Source organism: Rhinopithecus bieti, unplaced genomic scaffold, assembly GCF_001698545.2.
Source record: "Rhinopithecus bieti isolate Rb0 unplaced genomic scaffold, ASM169854v2 scaffold_13352, whole genome shotgun sequence".
Lineage (NCBI taxonomy): Eukaryota > Metazoa > Chordata > Mammalia > Primates > Cercopithecidae > Rhinopithecus > Rhinopithecus bieti.
Genome location: NW_016808026.1, coordinates 4162839 through 4180797, shown reverse-complemented (window position 1 = coordinate 4180797; position 17959 = coordinate 4162839). Strand labels below are relative to the sequence as shown.

The window sequence follows — 17959 nt, the reverse complement described above, 5'->3', positions numbered from 1 at the left end:
GGATGATGTTAGTGAGTGAGCTGCCAAAGCTTCACAAAGGGGAATTTACATTTAGACTATATTTATTACATGATAATAATTTTACGATGGATTATGAAATAGTGGATGTATTATGGTTCACTATATCAGTAAAAATCACGTAGCTGTTAATGATTTGGAACCCGGCTTGTGAAGCACGACTTGGCAGAGCTATCAAGTGGTTGAAAGTGTTGGTATGAGAGTTAAGGACTTCATTGCTCAAGTCCAAGTCTGACTGTTTTTGTGGTGTGTGGCCTTGGACCTGACTTCTCTAGGATGCAATTTCCCTATATGTGTAATTGAGTAATAAAATGTAGTGATCACACAGTGGTGGAGGAATTAAGTGCACTGACAGGGAGGTACAGGTTTCTTTTGTATTTTTCAAACAATGGATATGTTCAGCTTTATTCTCCCAGGTACCTAATAGCCTCCCTTGCAGTAAGGCACCTCATAATTCTCCATGGTTCCTATGGCACCATTTATTTTAGCACTATACTGTTCTCTAAGATGGCACCACAAAGGACTAAATATTACCCAAAGCAAGAAGGGGAAATACTGCTATATGGGTTGTACTTTCAGTACCTTTTTTTTGAGCTTGCAAAGGAGCACAGAGAATGATTATAGCCACCTCTCAGGCTTTGAAGCTCATTTCATACATCATTGCCTATATTTTAATATTCCTTTAAAGGTTTTTGTTTTGGACATCATCCTTCCTCCCACTCCTCATCCCATTCCCCCAAAGCAGTGTGATCTTTTATTTATCATTACAAAATGGAAGCAGGAGGCTGAATTTTTCTGAGATAAGTGGTCAGTATGGTGTAACGGAAAAACCAGAGCACCAATAATTCGATTTAAATTAGTATGGGAATTTGGCTGCATTCTTGCTCAACAACCTTGGGTTTATCACTGGCCCTCTCTGATTCTATTTTTTCATCTATAAAACAAACAGAACAATAAAGCTGACTGTGATACATCTTTGCTATAAAGGCTAAATGGATAATGTCAACAATGAGAAAGTGTGATCCAAGTGCAAATTGTCCTTACGATTGGGATTATTATAAATATATTATCGGTATATTAGGAATTTGTTGACAACTGGATTCCTGTGTGCTCTGCTCCCATTTCTCCAACTCCCAGAGATGCAGAGGATCCCCGCCAGATGGCTGATTTGCCAGCTGTGTCTTGTTTTGTCATTGTAAATATTACAGGCCCCAACTGGGAGGCTTTGCTTATAATGTGATATGTTTTGTCCTTTATCTCTTGCAGCTTGAGAATTACATTGTGGAAAATATGAAGTCGGAGATGGCCCAGATACAGCAGAATGCAGTTCAGAACCACACGGCTACCATGCTGGAGATAGGAACCAGCCTGCTGTCTCAGACTGCAGAGCAGACCAGAAAGCTGACAGATGTTGAGACCCAGGTACACCCCCAGGCCCAGAGTCCACAGACTCAACCAGGAAGATTTTTTTTCTTTAGCTTGCTCCATAAACACAGAGCACATTTCAGCACTGTGATTTGGGAAACATACATTTTTGTTTATTGGTAATAACAACAATGACTGCCTGACATGCTATGCGTGTTTCTTTTGATCTAATGAGGGTTGGTATATTTAGCTTTGCATATGTTTGCAAAAACAGGGCCAATAAAGGACCTCATCAATGTTTGAATTCAAATAAGTACTGCAGCTACCAACTGTGATATGATATGTGTCAAACAAAGTAACTATTTGGGTAGATTGGTGTGTTTGTTTTGCATTTTTGACCTGTTTTGTTTTGTCTCTGGTAATGCTGTAGCCATAAGGGCACCTGCAGATGGTTTTTGCATTCAGCAGATAGAAAGGAAAATTCCAAATGAAGCTATCAGGAATATGCGTGTATATACACATATCTACCTATTAAGGCCAATGACGTACTTATTTGAACACTGAGTAAAAACTAGGGATGCCCTTTCATCACCACTGTCACAAACACGCCATGCTGTTTACTGGCAAACAGCAAATATCATTTTTGATGACTATCATTTTGATGACTGTCATTTTTAATTGTCTCTTTGTTCCCTTTTAGCCATGAAAATCATTATTCCAGTTACCATTCTGAAACCCAAGGGATGATTCTATCCCAACGTAGTTGATTTCTAACATGAAAGCTGAAATATATACATTCAAAAATAAGGTGCAACATGATTTTTATTTTATTTCATTTGTGTTATTGGCATCACAGATAGGTTGGTATTTAAAGAAAAATAACAATGGTAATTGATACAGATAAAACATTTTATATAATGCAACTTCCTCTGCACGAATGGTTTTTATGAAAATCACTTAGAGCAGATAGATCTTTTAGCTAGAAGTCACTAGCTTGAGTGATTTCTCATATTCATGCAGCTAGTATGTAAAATCTGGGATTCAAACTCCAGGATACTCATTTCTTTTCTATCCCCCTTAAATAGTAACACTAATAATTAACTAATTGAATAAGAACTTAAGTATTGACTACATTGGAGCAATGATTCACTTGAGCTTTGCTGCCCATCAGCATCAGATGAACATGGGAGATGGGTGGAACTACATATTGTCCCTGAAAATTACAAGACTTTGTCTAATCATTCATTATCACAGTAAGTTTGATCATATATGCACCCTGGTTTCTTGTGGTATAAATAATGTGACTGTATTATTTATTTTATTTTATTAGAACAGAATGCTCACCCTCTCCTATAAAATACTCTCATGTTCAAAAACAAATGCACAATATATCCTACTTGATTGCATATTTGAAATTTGTATAAGTTTCTAATACAATAACTTTTATGGAACACATGGAAGGGTCTTGTGTAATTTTTTTATCCCCCAAAACACTGTGCCTTGGGTTGTTTTTTGATCTCTTTCTACCTAGGAATTGGAGTTGTGGGAAAAAAAGTGTGCCATTGTTAGTATGTTAATCTCCAAACTGTTAAGATGCATGCTGTGTAAGGTGTTAAGAGATAAATTGTTCTGCATCCTTAAGGCCAGAAGATGTGTACTTTATTGAAAATGGTACAGAAAATTCAATGAAAAAGAATCACTACTCCCTATATGAAGTAGTTAAAACTTACTACTAAAGACCAATGAAAGTTTATTAAATACAGCGAGAACAATTTTGAGATAGCTGAAACCCAGAAAACATTTCCAAAATCACAAATTCATCACGAGTAGCAATAAGAGGAAAGTAGAAAAGGACAACAATGGCTCAAATGCCCTGCCTTAAGAAGGGAAGCCTATGTGTTTTTTTCCCTTTCGTTTTCATGTCTTCCAATTGCCTATGCTATTTGTAGTTGTGATGCCTCAAACTTGTCGTATGTAAATGTCTACCCTCGTGCTACTTATTTGAACTATTGCGACAGGACATGTTCTGCTTAGACATAACCACTCAAGTGAACTCAAATCCTGATTCAGAGCCAAGTTTACAAAAATAATCTGAATTATTTCTTAACCTCCATACACTCTATTCAGTTATAATAAGCATTTATAAACCAGTAGATCCTTCTGTGCTCTCCAGGTATGCTCTCATGGTTTTCCTCCTATATTCATCTAACACGGCTTCACACTGGTAAGGGTTACTTTTCCTAAAACTGACTTCAGGCCCTCAGTTTATTTCAGGAACTCGTGGCAATGTCTTTCCAATACATTTTAGTGCCCTAGCTTTCACACGATTATGTTATAAAATAATTAACTTATTGCTTTCTAGTCTTCTGCTGACCTTCTAGATTTACAATTTAACAAAATGTGGAAAGCCACAGGTTCACTCCACAGCATTTTAAGATCCTCCTGTGCTCAAAAAAGTATCATGATCAGGAAAGATACCAGTAATGACCACACCTGAATAACACTGCTGGCCATTGTGGCAATAATTAGAAACCACCACCATGCCTTTTCCTTCCCCCTTAGTCTGGCTTGCAGTGTTTTTCTCACTCTGTTATCAGTTTGTACCAATATCTCTTTGCCTTCAAGTTCCTCTTTCCAAGAGTACAATATGAAGGGGTTTATTTGAGGAATTATTCATGTCACTTCCTGTAGTGTCATTCTATTTCTCACTTCTTTCTCAGGCAAATTTGGTTTTGGGGGAAATTAACAGACAAACAAATCGCCTTAAATTTTACCTCTAATAATCCATGCTTGGCTCAGTTCTAAATAATTTTACATATATTAGCTATTTAATAATAATGAATTCTATAAGGTAGATGATGTACCATCCTACATTTATTTCCTTATTATCATTTATTATTATTTTTTGAGATAGATTCTCACTCTGTCACCCAGGCTGGAGTGCAGCGACTGATCAGGGCTCACTGCAGCCTCAACCTTTGGGTTTCAGGTGATCCTCCCACTCCACACTCCAGCCTCATGAGCAGCTGGGACTACAGGTGTGTGCCACCATGCTCAGCTAACTTCTTTATTTTTTGCAGAGACCAGGTCTTGCTATGTTGCCCAGGCTTGTCTTGACCTCGTAGGTTCAAGCAATTCACCTGCCTTGGCCTCCCAAAGTGCTTGGATTACAGACATGAGCAATTACTCCTGTCTTTGGGTGCTTCCTGATGTAAGATGTTTTAATGGGTCCTATTAGAATGCAACAAGTAAAGCAGTCTTTACTTTCATGAGTTTGAGTTAATGTGGCAAAACACTTCTAAGTCATTTCTTTCTTAACTTTCAGTCAAATTAATGATCTGTGGAGCCCTTCCTCACAGCCTTAAAGATGTACCTTTCCAATCTCCTACTGTGGGAAGTATAATTGACCACTGCTCGCCAATGGCTGTGCTCTGAAATCCATTGCTGTGTTGGTGCAGAGACCACAATTTCCAGCAGTCACTTCCACTCATTGTGGCAGGGATATGTAGGCCTGCTCCTGGGAGCTGTAGAAGTCCACTGACACATGACTTTGGCTAGGGGCTCTTCATCAGCCTTGCTGGAACTGTTGCATGGTTGCCTTGAGGGATAAGACTTCCACCCAACTCTTCTTCCTTCCCTCTCCTCTTTCCTGCAATTAGACCAGCATCCCAGTCTGAAGCCTCTCCAAACCTCCTCTGGCTTTCTCCCAATTTTTCCTCATGGGCATTTCCCCTAATATATTTCCTGCATGTTTAATCCCATTTAATCATCCTTTCAGACATCACAAATGATCACATGTGCCATTTGTACCTCAATAGCACTCATTAGAAATATAAGGCAAGCCAGGTATGGAGGCCCACACCTAAAATCCCAGCACTGTAGGGGACAGCCAGATGGAAAAATGATTTGAGCCCAGGAGTTTGACAGCAGCCTGGGCAACATAGCAAAATACTATCTCTACAAAAAAAAAAAAAAAAAAAAAAAAAAAGCCAGGCATAGTAATGCATGCCTGTAGCCTAGCTACTCAGGGGGCTAAGGCTGGAGGATCCCTTGAGCCTAGGAAGTTCAAAGTTACAGTGAGCTATGATCACACCACTGCACTCCAGCATGGATGATAGAGCAAGACCCTATCTTTAAATATATATATATACTTGTGTGTGTGTGTGTGTGTGTGTGTGTGTGTGTGTGTGTGTGTATGTGTGTGTGTGTTAGGCAGTACAGAAACAGTTTGTTCAATGAGCACGAATCTTTAGGTGTAAACAGATTTCTTCTTATATCTACTCTCAAAGGGCAGCTCTCAAAGTTGAGCTGCTATATCTCTTTGTCTTGATAAGAAACAGTTGAATACACTTTTAATTTTGGTTTAATGGAAATTATGAAACAAACTTTTTAGTGGGTCACTTAAGCAAAATATCTTGTAATTGATTTTCTTACAAGGTTTAGGAAAAGTGTTTGATAAGCCACTAGGAGGGGGCTCAGCAGCCTATGGCCCACAGGTCAAATTTGACCAGCCATCTTATTTTGTAGATAAAGTTTTATTGGACACAGCTGCACTCATATATTTATATGTTGTCTGTGGCTGCTATTTCACTAAAATGGCAGAGCTAAATTGTTATACCAGAGACCATTTGGCCCACCAAGCCTAAGATGTTTACTATCTGGGCCTTTACAGAAAAATCTGACCAACTCCTGCACTAGGATGTAAATTCCTAAGAAGCGAGGGTTTTTTTTGTCTTGTTCTTGTTCATTGCTCTATCAACAGGATTTAGAACAGGACTGGTGCATAGGCTCTCAATAAATACTTGTGAATAAAACTAAGTTTTAGTCCCTTAATCTCTGCAGGTTTCAGCCCAATGTCACCAAGCCTGAGGACAATATGCTAAGGCTTGCGTGTTGATGGTAATAGGCACCTACAAATAGCTGATGGATTGGAAGAGGACTTTGAACAGAAGCAGTCTACTGCAAAGATGTCTGACCCAACTAAGAACATTGAGTGAATGGTTTTTTGTTTTTTGGGTTTTTTTGTTTGTTTTTCTTTTCCATACTCTGAGAAGCATAAGAAATTTGGACATCTTCCTTACTCATGGTGCTAATTTAGGGGGCAGGGGCAGCGAGAGAGAGTTGGATGCTATCAGCCACAACAAGCAGAAGACCTCATGGTTACTTGAAAGAAACCATTTTGGTTGCAGTTGTTAGGGACTAGAGGGTGTCACTAACCAGAGGGAAGCTGCTTATTTACAGCTACATGATAAGCCTGTGGGAAACAATCCAGACTCTGGAGATAGACTATCCGGTTGCATTCTGACTCTACTGAGCGTTAGCTGTTTTGGGAGATTTCTATCCACAATTCTGTGTCTGTAATATAAGTACTATCTCTATCAAACTCTGTAACCAAATGAGGTGGTTATTATATTATAAAGATAATGTAGGGTTATATTATCATATTATAAACATATACATATACAATGATGGTATTACTATTATAAATAAAATATATTTATATATAATATAAATAGAGAATATTATGTAATAGCTATATAATATTATATGTTACATCACAACTAAGATGAACAATAATTCCCTAAGATTATCTAATTTCTACATTCATATTTTCTCATTTTTCCACTAAAACTTTTATAGGAGTTTTGTTTCTCAAGATTTAATAGTCCATTTAAATTTGGAGCAGTCTTCCACTTTTTCTTTTGCCTGATATTGACATCCTTAAGAAACTGGGCTGTTTTGTAAATCATCTCATGTTCTGCATTTGTCTGAATATTTCTTTATTATGACCTTTAATTTACCCTTCAATCCCCTATGGTTTCTCTAAACTGGAAGTTGAGTCTAAAGACTTGTTCAGATTGAATGGAATATTGTGGCAGGGGTGTTCTGTGGAATTACTGGTCACTTCCTATTGCATCTCTTCAGGAGACACACATGCCAGATTGCCACTCCCTTAGTTATGCTGTTCTTTAACTTGGTTAGGGTCATAACTTCCATATCACCACATCTCAATAGTTCACTTTTCCCTAGGAAATTAACAGATAACCTGTAGGGTAATACTTTGTCACGTTGCCCATTACTAACCAAGTAAATTACTTCAATCATTTTGCAAAATGCTGATTTTCTAACTCTCTCATTCCTTCTGCATGTATCAACCTTCATTCTTCTGTTAGAATTAATTGCCAAGGCATTATACTTTATGTTACAGATTTTTCTTTGGAAAAAAAATAACTAAAGCAAAAGGAAACGTAACTCCAAAAACAGGGCCTATTTCAAAGTTGATGATTCATTGAAAGAGATTTTTGGCCAGGCACACTGGCTCATGCCTGTAATTCCAGCACATTAGGATGCTGAAGTGGGCAGATTGCTTGAACCCAGGAGGTCGAGTCCAGCCTGGGCAACATGGCAGAGCCCTGTCTTTACCAAAAAACATATATATAAAAAATTGCTGGGCACACCTCACCAGAGCCCAAGAGGCTGCAGTGAGTGTGGTCATGCCACTGAACTCCAGCCTGGGCAACAGAGTGAGACACTGTCTCTAAAAAAAAAGAGATTTTTCTTTCTACCTCAGTCTCTGACTTTTAGCACTAATATTAATTTAAAGTATCAGAAGCACTCTTGAAAATATTAAAGAGAGCTGGGTGAAATTTTCCAGCTCACTTTCTCTGGGAAACTAATACTTTTTATTTTTAAATGTTTACTTTTTTTTTTTAAGAAAGAACTAAAATTCTGTGGCCCATAAATCCTCAATTTCAGGTTTTATGTCTCTCTTACTCTTAGGTATATTTTGGAAAATTTAATCTTGAAATTGTTCCTTGAGGGGCATGTTTCACATACGCTTTACTCTTTTCTTTCTTCTTTATTTAAAATTTTCCTTTTTTTCCCCAAAGATGTGCTTTTGGAATGTGTTTAGGCTAAGAAGGAAATGTCTTTTGTCATTTTAATGGAACACTTCGATTATTGCTAAGCAGCAAATTCCATAGACGCATGGCAAGAAAGTGGTCAATTTATCATAGTTTGCAATGCAATTCTCTTGGTTGCCCACTTCAGACCTAGTTTAATACATCAGTGGAGAGAGTTGAAATAAAGCAGTAATAGGGTCAAGGTGATGGGGAAACAAGAGGAGGGATTGGTATTTGTACTCTAAACTGTCCTGATCTTTAGATCGGCATTTAGCCTGGACTTCTGATATTGGGCCCCTTCCTTTTCCCATATTCAGATGCTGCTCTAGATTTAGACTGTCCTCACTGAAGTCTAACTTGATATTCATGTAGGCCCTGTTACCTTTTCTGTGACCATGACTCAAGCCTGAAAGACAGCTCACTGTCCATTGCCCAGAATGTCATCTAACTCAGCTATGAGCACTGTAGTGTGCTGGACCCCAGGGGGGTCTGGAGGTTTAGGGGACTCCAGATGAGCCTTCCTGCCTCTGTGCAACTGACATCCTAGGAGGGGCAGAAAGACAGCAAATGAGTGAACAGATATGATAGTTTTCAATAGTGATAATTTTGTAAAGAAAATTAAATAAGATGATGTGATGAAGAGTGAGGAAGGTATTACTATAAAGAAGGTGGCCAGAAAGAGACTCTCTAAGATGATGAGAAGAAATCAGCCATGCATCTGGGAAGGGGTGGGCATGCCAAGCAGAGGAAACTGCAAGTACAATGTTTCCAAGATTGGAATGAACTTGACGAGTCAAGGTGGCAGAAGGAAGACTATGTGGTTGGAGCATGATAAACAAGAAGTGAACAGGGTTCTGATCACATGGGTCTTTTCAGGCCAGGCTGAGGACTTTGGAATTCATTCTAATTGCAAAAGGAAGCCATTAGCATGTTGCAAAGGAGATGGCATGATCTGATGTATGTGTTCAAAAAGATCCCTCTGGTTGCTGTGTGAAAAATGGACTTGAGCTGGGGCAAGTAGGAGCAGGAAGACAAACTGGGAACTGTAGTTGTCTCCAGACTGAGATATGGACAGCTTCATTTTCAATTATGAATGGTTCCATTTTGTTCTCAATGGACATGGAGGAGAATACTTACTGACTTCTGGAAATTAAAAATTTTGGTGTCTGAGAATGTCAGAAAGTGTGATCAGAGAGTATGGTGAATAAGAAAGAAAATAGATTTTATTTAACTACATATGATATGCTTGATTTAGTGAGATAATATACCTCACAAACAAATATTGAGTATCCATAAACAAATACTGAGTGTTGTCTCTGTGCCAAGCACTGTTCTAAATGTCACCAAAACATACAAGTGTTTCATTCCCTATTTCATTATTTTATAAATTGTCATTCAATAAAAAATAAAATCATACTTGGACAATAATATGTTTAATAGTTGAAAGTTATATCTTGTGTATCTCCAATATTTATGTTCTCTACCATGTATCCCCTCTGAGCTACTCCAAACTCTACCTTCAAATTCTGTTTGTTTTGAAATGAAATAATACAGAATAGAAAAGAATGTTTTTTAAAACACTGAAACCTTTCACAAACGTGATATGATTAGTAGCAGTACATTTTATACTGGCTTTCAGATCCTTACTAATGACTGCATACATGAGTCATAGCAGTTTAAACTTTTTTAGAGTATAAATGCTCCATCTCACCATTCTCTGCCCCATCCCCTCCTCGCCCTCCTGTTCCACCCCTTGCAGGGCTAGAGACCACCTCAGACCAAATCAGACCTATGTGCAGAATCAGATGCGGTCTTTATTTTAAATTGATATTCTGTTAAATGTCAATTTCTTGCATTAATTGTAAAATTTTAAAAATGTTACATTAAAATATTACTTATCTTGACTACTGAGATTTCTAGCACCCCTTCAAGTTTTGCAACTGAGGCATTTGCCTCTCTCACCTCAGGCTAGTTCCTGCCCTGCTCCCTTCAGATACATCCCCTGCTCCTGCAAACTCCTATAGCCCAAGTCAAGCCCAGGGCCTATAGGTGTATTTTCCTTTTTATTTTATTTTTTATTTTTATTTTTGAGATAGGGTCTCACTCTGTCACCCAGGCTATAGTGGAGTGGCATAATTATGGCTCACTGCAAACTCTGCCTGCTGGGCTCAAGTGATCCTCCTGCCTCAGCCTCCCAAGTAGCTGGGACTACAGGCACGCACCAACATGCCCAGTTAATTTTTGCATGTTTTTGTAGAGATGGGGTTTTGCCATGTTGCCCAGGCTGGTCTTGAACTCCTGAGCTCAAGCAAGCCACCTGCTATAGCCTCCCAAAGTGTTGGGAGTACAGGCATGAGCCACCACACCTGGCCCTGTTGGTATATGTTGAACAGACTTTCTGTGTGCATCCGATATAATCCTAGATTTAGAGATGCTACAGAGGAGGACAGCTCTAATGGCATCATTTGTAGAAGAAATTTACATTGATATTGACCTGGCAGAAGTATTTCCAGGTCCTTTTAAATAAGTAGTTTTGGGAAAGATGTGGTAGTTTAAAAATGTTTCAAATAATGTGAAGAGCTTTTTAAATTAATTTATGTTCTTTATTTCCTTTTATACCTCCTTTAAGGTGGAAAGAGAGGGAGGGACAAGACAGAGTCAGGAACAGGGCATTGACACAGTTTGAAGGCATCTGCTAGGACTGGAGTGTGCATTCTTTGCCTGGAGAATGATAGGTTTGGGTGCACAGCTCACAGACTTAGGTCATAAGAAGGCCCAGCTAGACACATGGGTCATTGTGGTTCAAGATGAATTGAGCCTTCACAGTTTCTAGAGGACCACCAGAGTAGTAGTAGTGAAGTTGAAAGGGTGAGAACAATCTGTCTCTCATACAATCTGGGTTCTGGGTCATTTCATTTCCTCAGAATGGTTTGACTCACCCTCTCCTTAATTTTCTTTGCAGAGCAGCAGAATCAGAATAAAACTACCTGGGTTTGAAACCCCACTCTTCCCTTGTCTCCTGTGTGAACTTGGGCTTCTCTCTGAAGCTCAGGTTTCTCATTTGTAAAGTGATGATAACAATTTCTCCTTCAACAGGTGGTCATGATATCCAGAAGGGCTAGCATGACCTGGTGTGATAGGCATTCTGTAAATGTGTTATAATGAGTTTTTCTAAACTATGTCAAGAGATTTTTGCACATTTCTAATTGTTTTTTGTCAGGTGATGCATCAAGGTAGGTATCTTTTACATGCCTATTAGTTATTCTTAATTATCCACAACATCTAAGACCTTGTACTTAATACTAATCTTGCATTTACAGATATTGGAGATAAACTATATGAAGCAACTAGCACAAGAGAATATCCTAGGGTTTTAGGACACAAAAGTCCTAAATTGCAATTTCAATCTCAAACCAAAATAATATCTGAAAGGCATGTAAAACATTAGTTGGTAGAATGTAAACCATTTGTTTAATTATTCTTGAAGAAATATTATTTAAAGACAAAATAAAACTTAAAAACGTTCATTGATTTGTGATTGAAGTTTGAAATATTTTCATCTTTTATCTTAAGGTACTAAATCAAACTTCTCGACTTGAGATACAGCTGCTGGAGAATTCATTATCAACCTACAAGCTAGAGAAGCAACTTCTTCAACAGACAAATGAAATCTTGAAGATCCATGAAAAAAACAGGTGAGGATTGCTTTATTCCAAAAATGTTTTGGTGTGTACTTATTTATATCCTTCACCTCTCTGCCAACTCTTAAACAAATAGGTTGAGGTGGTTTAAAAAATGAAATATAGAGCCAAATTAATATTAATATAAAAAGAAAGGAGACCTTAAGGTGAATACAGCTAGTATGTCAGTAATGAATTAATACTGTTGCTGATACTCTTGAAATATTTGCTTTTTATAACTTTTAACATTAATTTCTCTAATGGTTAGTAGTTCCAATCTCACCATATCTACAAAAATTTGATTCTATGACTAAATTCAATGACATAAAATATTGACATTTTTCAGTATAATCAAAACCTGTAACAACAGAGACTAGAGCCTCTTAAATTCCTACTCAACCCCCCAATTCTTAGGCTTTTACAAAGCTACAGGGTTGCTGAATTCAGAAATATGGCACTAGAGAGAAGGAAAATGTATATTTTTTCTAGAAAATAATTTACCTGTAAAGCTGATGAAGGGTTCGGGTTTTTAGTTTTCGTTTATAGCTATTTACTTTGGACATAGTAAATGCCTTTGTTTACCTTTATAGATGTTATCACACCATCTTGTTTCATAAATTATGAATCATTTCTGTTGATTGAATTGGAGCTTAGACATCTTGAGAGCTGGGACAGTGAAAGACTATTATTTTGAAGTCATTAACATTGATGATGAACAATTCAAAACACTGACTTCCTTAGGACAAGTTTCTTGCATTAAATTGAATTTTCTTCTGGGTATCTGGATAACTTGAAGAAGGTTCAGTTCCTATGCATAATATTGAGGTAAAGACCACTGTATTGATAGAAACTGGTTAAATGCCATTGAATTGGTGGCACTAGAGTTCCCTTTATATTCCACACCAGGAAGGCATCTAAGAGGACTGCTAGTTCTGTTCTTTTTTTTTTTTTTTTTTTTTTTTTTTGAGACAGAGTCTGGCTCTGTCACCCAGGCTGGAGTGCAGTGGCTGGATCTCAGCTCACTGCAAGCTCCGCCTCTCAGGTTCATGCCATTCTCCTGCCTCAGCCTCCTGAGTAGCTGGGATTACAGGCGCCCGCCACCTCGCCTGGCTAACTAGTTCTGTTCTTTACAAGTGAGGGAACAGAGACTCAGTGGAAGGGAGTGACTTGTCCAGGGTCATACAGCTTGCTAGTGGCAGAAATTGGAATGTAATTTAGGTGTCTTTGCTGCTAGTCCTCATATTTCCATTATAACACATGGCCTCTTCATACTATCTACAAACTAAAAGAATTTCCCAACTTCATGCTAAAAATAGAGCATAATGGCAACAATTACAATTAAACTTCTGCATGAAAAATACAAACCTGGCTGTTGGTTTAGAATCTGAAAGGGATCACTCTTGCTGCATGACTTGTGTTTCTAAGTGTTACATTTATTTATCCTTGCACTGTGACATGGGGTTAACTGTATAACTACAAATAAATCTGACAGGACTTGGCCCTGATTGCATGATTAAATGTTCTAGAATTAACAATCCTGTTGAAATATACCATTTATTGCCCTGCAATTTCACAGTAACCAGACTTATACGTGTATGTAGCAAGTATACTTTACTTGAACCATCCCTTAATCTAGGGTCACCCCTTTATGGTTTAATTTTGTCACCAAAAGTGAACCACATTTACAGTCATATTTCAAAATGCTATTTGTGAACATTTTGTCCAGGAATCATGGATAAGTAAAACAATGACAATTTCCCCTTATTTTTCTGAGTTGTTGTTTGCTTTTATAATTATACAAATAGCACATTTATTATAGGATAAGGACAAAAAAAAAACACACAGGAAAATTAAAACCACAGCTTTATCATACAGAAAGAGCTGCCTATTTTGCTTCATGTTATATATAAATATCATTTTCACAAAAAGTTCTGTCATACCTTACACACAGTCTGGAAGTCCGACTTCTTTGGAGATAGATATCATTTTGCATTAATAAAATATTCTCTAATATTCTTAGTAACTGTGTATTTCATTTTACTAGTATAACCTAAGGTGGTTTGAATCTATCTCTCAGTAGTTGTTACCACCTGATTTATTTCTGAAAGAGTTGCCCGCATGAATTTACGTTCTTTAGTTCTTCCCTACTGATCTGCATATTATGTCTTTGTCTGTATCTGACCCTTGAGCTGTCATGATACTATAATATAAACTGGGAGGCCTGAAAAGTCTCCTCCCTAACTGCAAAATCAAATGCCATCTTTATGCACCATTTGTACTCAGGTACTCTGTCTCCTTCTCTTTCCTTCCCTCCTTCTCATATTTTTCCTTCCTTCCTTCCTTCCTTACTTCCTTCTTTCCTTTCCCTTCTATTTCTCTCTCTCTTTCTTTCTTTCTCTTTTTCTTTTTTTCTCCCTCCTTCCTTCCTTCCTTCCTTCCTTCCTTCCTTCCTTCCTTCCTTCCTTCTTTCTAAAAATGTATCCTTTCTCCCTTAATTCTGGACCATTTCAGATTTTCTTGTCTTCCCATCATGATTTTTATGCAGCATCTGGTATCATTTCCTACTATAGAATTTTCACTATGAAATATTATATTTTAAAGGCAAACTGTTTAAAAGTTGTTCTCTCTGCTCTATCATTAAAAGTGAGTTAGGATGCAAGGTCTCAAAAGAGCTCCACTCTGGGTCAGGTAGAAGGGGCTTCTCCATGCACTTCAGTATCTCAAAGGAATCTGACTTCTGATCCCAAACATATTTGTGCCTTCTGCTGATGAACTGTTCCTCCCTCATTAAATTCTAATTTCAACAGAAAACTCAGGTTTTCTTACATCTGTAAATCACATCATTTATTGCTAATGTTAATTTTTTCAGGATTATAGCAATTTCTTTCTCTAGTAATATAGTTTTTTTACTACAAATTCAGAGATTTAGGTTTTAATTGGAAATTCACTTCTGTGCTCATACAGACAAAAACTTGCATGCCTCTTATACTCGCATTCTACATCTCTTTCTTTTTTGAATTGGTGGCATAAGTATGGCATTATCTTACATGTGGTTCTGGGGTATTTTTCTATCAATTGCTATACCTCCTGGTATTGCTGTATCTCTATAGTTATCTGTCTATCTTCTTGTCTAAGGGCCTAATGTGTGTGATGGAGTGTTGGCAGAACATTTGTTCCTAAATTAGACATAGTCTTCCACAAACAACTTAAAAAAAAGATAAGTGTTTTTCTTTATACAAATAAAAAATACCCATTTGTGATACATATGAAGAAATGTGCTCCTCCTATTTAAGTGGAGAGAGGTTCAAAGTCAAGCATGAAGCTGTTTATGTTTTTTAAAAAAATAGTTTATCGATTATCACTAGTTATTCCTTATATGAATCTTAATGCTCCAAATGCATCAAGAAGCTATTTCTACATTAAGGCATCTCTGAAATGCAGCAACAACATGCCTTTAGTTGGTCAGGTCTGGTTTGGATCAGCTAATACGCTTTGCAGGGGGGATTATCTAAATTAAGCTTTGCTTCCTCCCCCAAGGAGTGTCAGGGTTGTGTCTGGGTGTGGGACTTACCAGCTTTGAGTAAGATGGGGCTTCAGCCGCCAAGTCAGTGAGCTGGCCCTTAGGAAGGTCCACCACCACTTTGGCAAAATGAGGAGGAATATTTTATGGTTAGGATTATACTACACAAACATGCTGAGAGGTCCTGCTGATTTACATCCTGACAAATTAAATGCATCACTTGTAGGATTGGAAATGGATTTTTAGCCTCATTAGATTGACTTCTCTATCCCCTACATGGCCAGAAGCACAAAGCAGAAACAGGATTAGCAACGTTTGCTCTGCTGTTTGTTTTCCTAACAGTCCAGAGGGAGTCATTCTAAAAAACTTCCAGTTTGCTCTCTTTAGGCAATATGTTTTTCTTTTGTTGGATGCTACCCGAATCTTAAAACCTGGTTTTGTTTCTTACCTCGAAAAAACAATTCTTGGGAGTAAGGAATCTGTAACTCACCCATATAATTGGAATTACATAACCAAGAACCTAAGTAAATGGGAAGCATTCATATTTTACCTTGCCCACAAAGGGAATGATATGAGCACAAAGTAGAACACAAAATGTAAACTTTCACTAGTTTCCTCCAGTATGTTTCCTACTGCTTCTAAAACAGTGGAAAAGAGGTGTACAAGTAATGATGACCTAATGCAGTTTCCTTCAGTTGAACCAAATATGAGACTGGATCTGTTAGTCGAAAGGTTTGGTCAGTGGCCAGTTTTCCCAGCACCTGCCCATCTCTGACTTAACCCCAGCATTTTGCAAGGCAGAAGCACAGCCAGGCAAAAGAATATTACAGAAGGAGCCCTTCTGCCTCACCAGGGTATACAGGAAGGGAAATCAACACTCCGTGTATACAAAGACGGAGTACATGGGCTTTCTTGATTGTGCTGAATATGCAGAGTGAAGATTAAGGAAGTCTTCAGTAAGACCATTCAAAGTGAACTGAAACGAGACATGCGATGGCCATTCCTACATAGTTTGAGCAATACTAGCTGCCACCTAGCTACTACTACAAGCAAACCTCTGTGCCAGGTGCTTTAACTTACTGTTTCCAATCCTCCAGCCAATCCTGCAAAGTATGTATTATTATTTCTATTTTACACATAAAAAAAGCCCCGAGGCTCACAGAAATCAAGTAAGTTGCTTGTGACCAAACAGCTAAGGATGTGGCAAAATTAGGGTTCAAGTTCGTGATGATTCTCTGCCTTAATTATTATAAAAATATTTTTGCAATGTGATGAGGACTCAAGTATGATTGATGTAGTTGTCAAGTTATTCTCTTAAAACAAACAAATATTCATTTGAAGAAAGGGGTAGACCAGTTGTTTTTGGCCTGTCACTATATAGGTCATTGTTTAGTCCTTCTAATATTAGAGCAGAAGATATAAACTATTTATTTTACCTTGGGAATTCACTGAACTTATTTGACATGCTCATCTATCTTCTAGCTGGAGTTATGGGAAGTTATTAAGTTAATTAATTTTAAGTGATTGAAGCATGTGCAACTTCAAGATACCAAATTATGCCTTACTAATTATTGTAATAAAATATAGTATTGATGTTTGATATTTAATATGCCTAAAGAAATGAAAAGTGAAATCATAGTCTTTTAAATTAAAGCTATCTTTCATTTGATAAGTTATTTACAAAGTGCTTAAGTAACTTGCTAACTTCTAACATTAAGCTAGGCTGAATTATGTTAGTTGTTTATAATTAGGATAAAAAAGGTGACTTTTTGAATGTATATTATTCTAGTCTTTTTCTTGTAAATAGAACACCTGCAGACTAGAATGTTACCTTTTTTCCCCTGTTAATTTTAAAAGTAATATTTAATAGCATATAACATTTTCCTTTTTTAAAATTATAATAACCGTAGTATCTTGGCATGAAATACAATTCTGATCAAATTGGAAATCTAAGGATCATCTTATTCTTCTCTTTCCCTAATCCCCCAAAACTCACCACTCACTGTTGATGCTATCAATTCCATCTTCTAAATATTTTTCTGATCCATCCCAGCCTTTCCATTCCCACTGACTATGTCATAGGTCAAGCTGCCATGAATTCTTGTCTAGGCCATTGCAATGACCTCTGTGTTTTAAGCTATGTGCCACTCTAGTCCTTATCCAGAAGCTGTGCCAAAGTCTTTTTTCTAAAATGCAAGTCAGACTATTTTTCTCTCTCAACCACATGACGATTCTCTATAACTGATAGAAGAAAGTTCAAGTTCTTTAGTACAGGATACAGTCCATGATCATTACAATCTTACCTTTGCAACTTACTTCCAATAATCTTATTTTTTAGAGGATACACCCTAATAGTTAAGAGCATGAGCTCTGAGGCCAGACTGCCTGGTTTCACTTTTCCTTGATTCCTGGGATAATCGACTCAGTCACATATTATTTGTGTGACTTTGTGCAACTTACATAGATTCTGTGTG

The 17959-nt window shown here is 37.5% G+C and overlaps 1 protein-coding gene across 2 annotated transcripts in view; it reads left to right on the top strand.

Moving 5' to 3' along the window:
- The window catches only part of ANGPT1 (angiopoietin 1), a 259516-nt gene that overhangs the window by 155942 nt on the left and 85615 nt on the right, over positions 1–17959 (top strand). For both annotated transcript variants that reach the window (XM_017885204.1, XM_017885203.1), the window contains exons 2-3: positions 1285–1440; positions 11859–11980. In XM_017885204.1, the coding sequence (XP_017740693.1) occupies positions 1285–1440; positions 11859–11980 (278 nt within the window). The remainder of the gene's footprint in view (positions 1–1284; positions 1441–11858; positions 11981–17959) is intronic.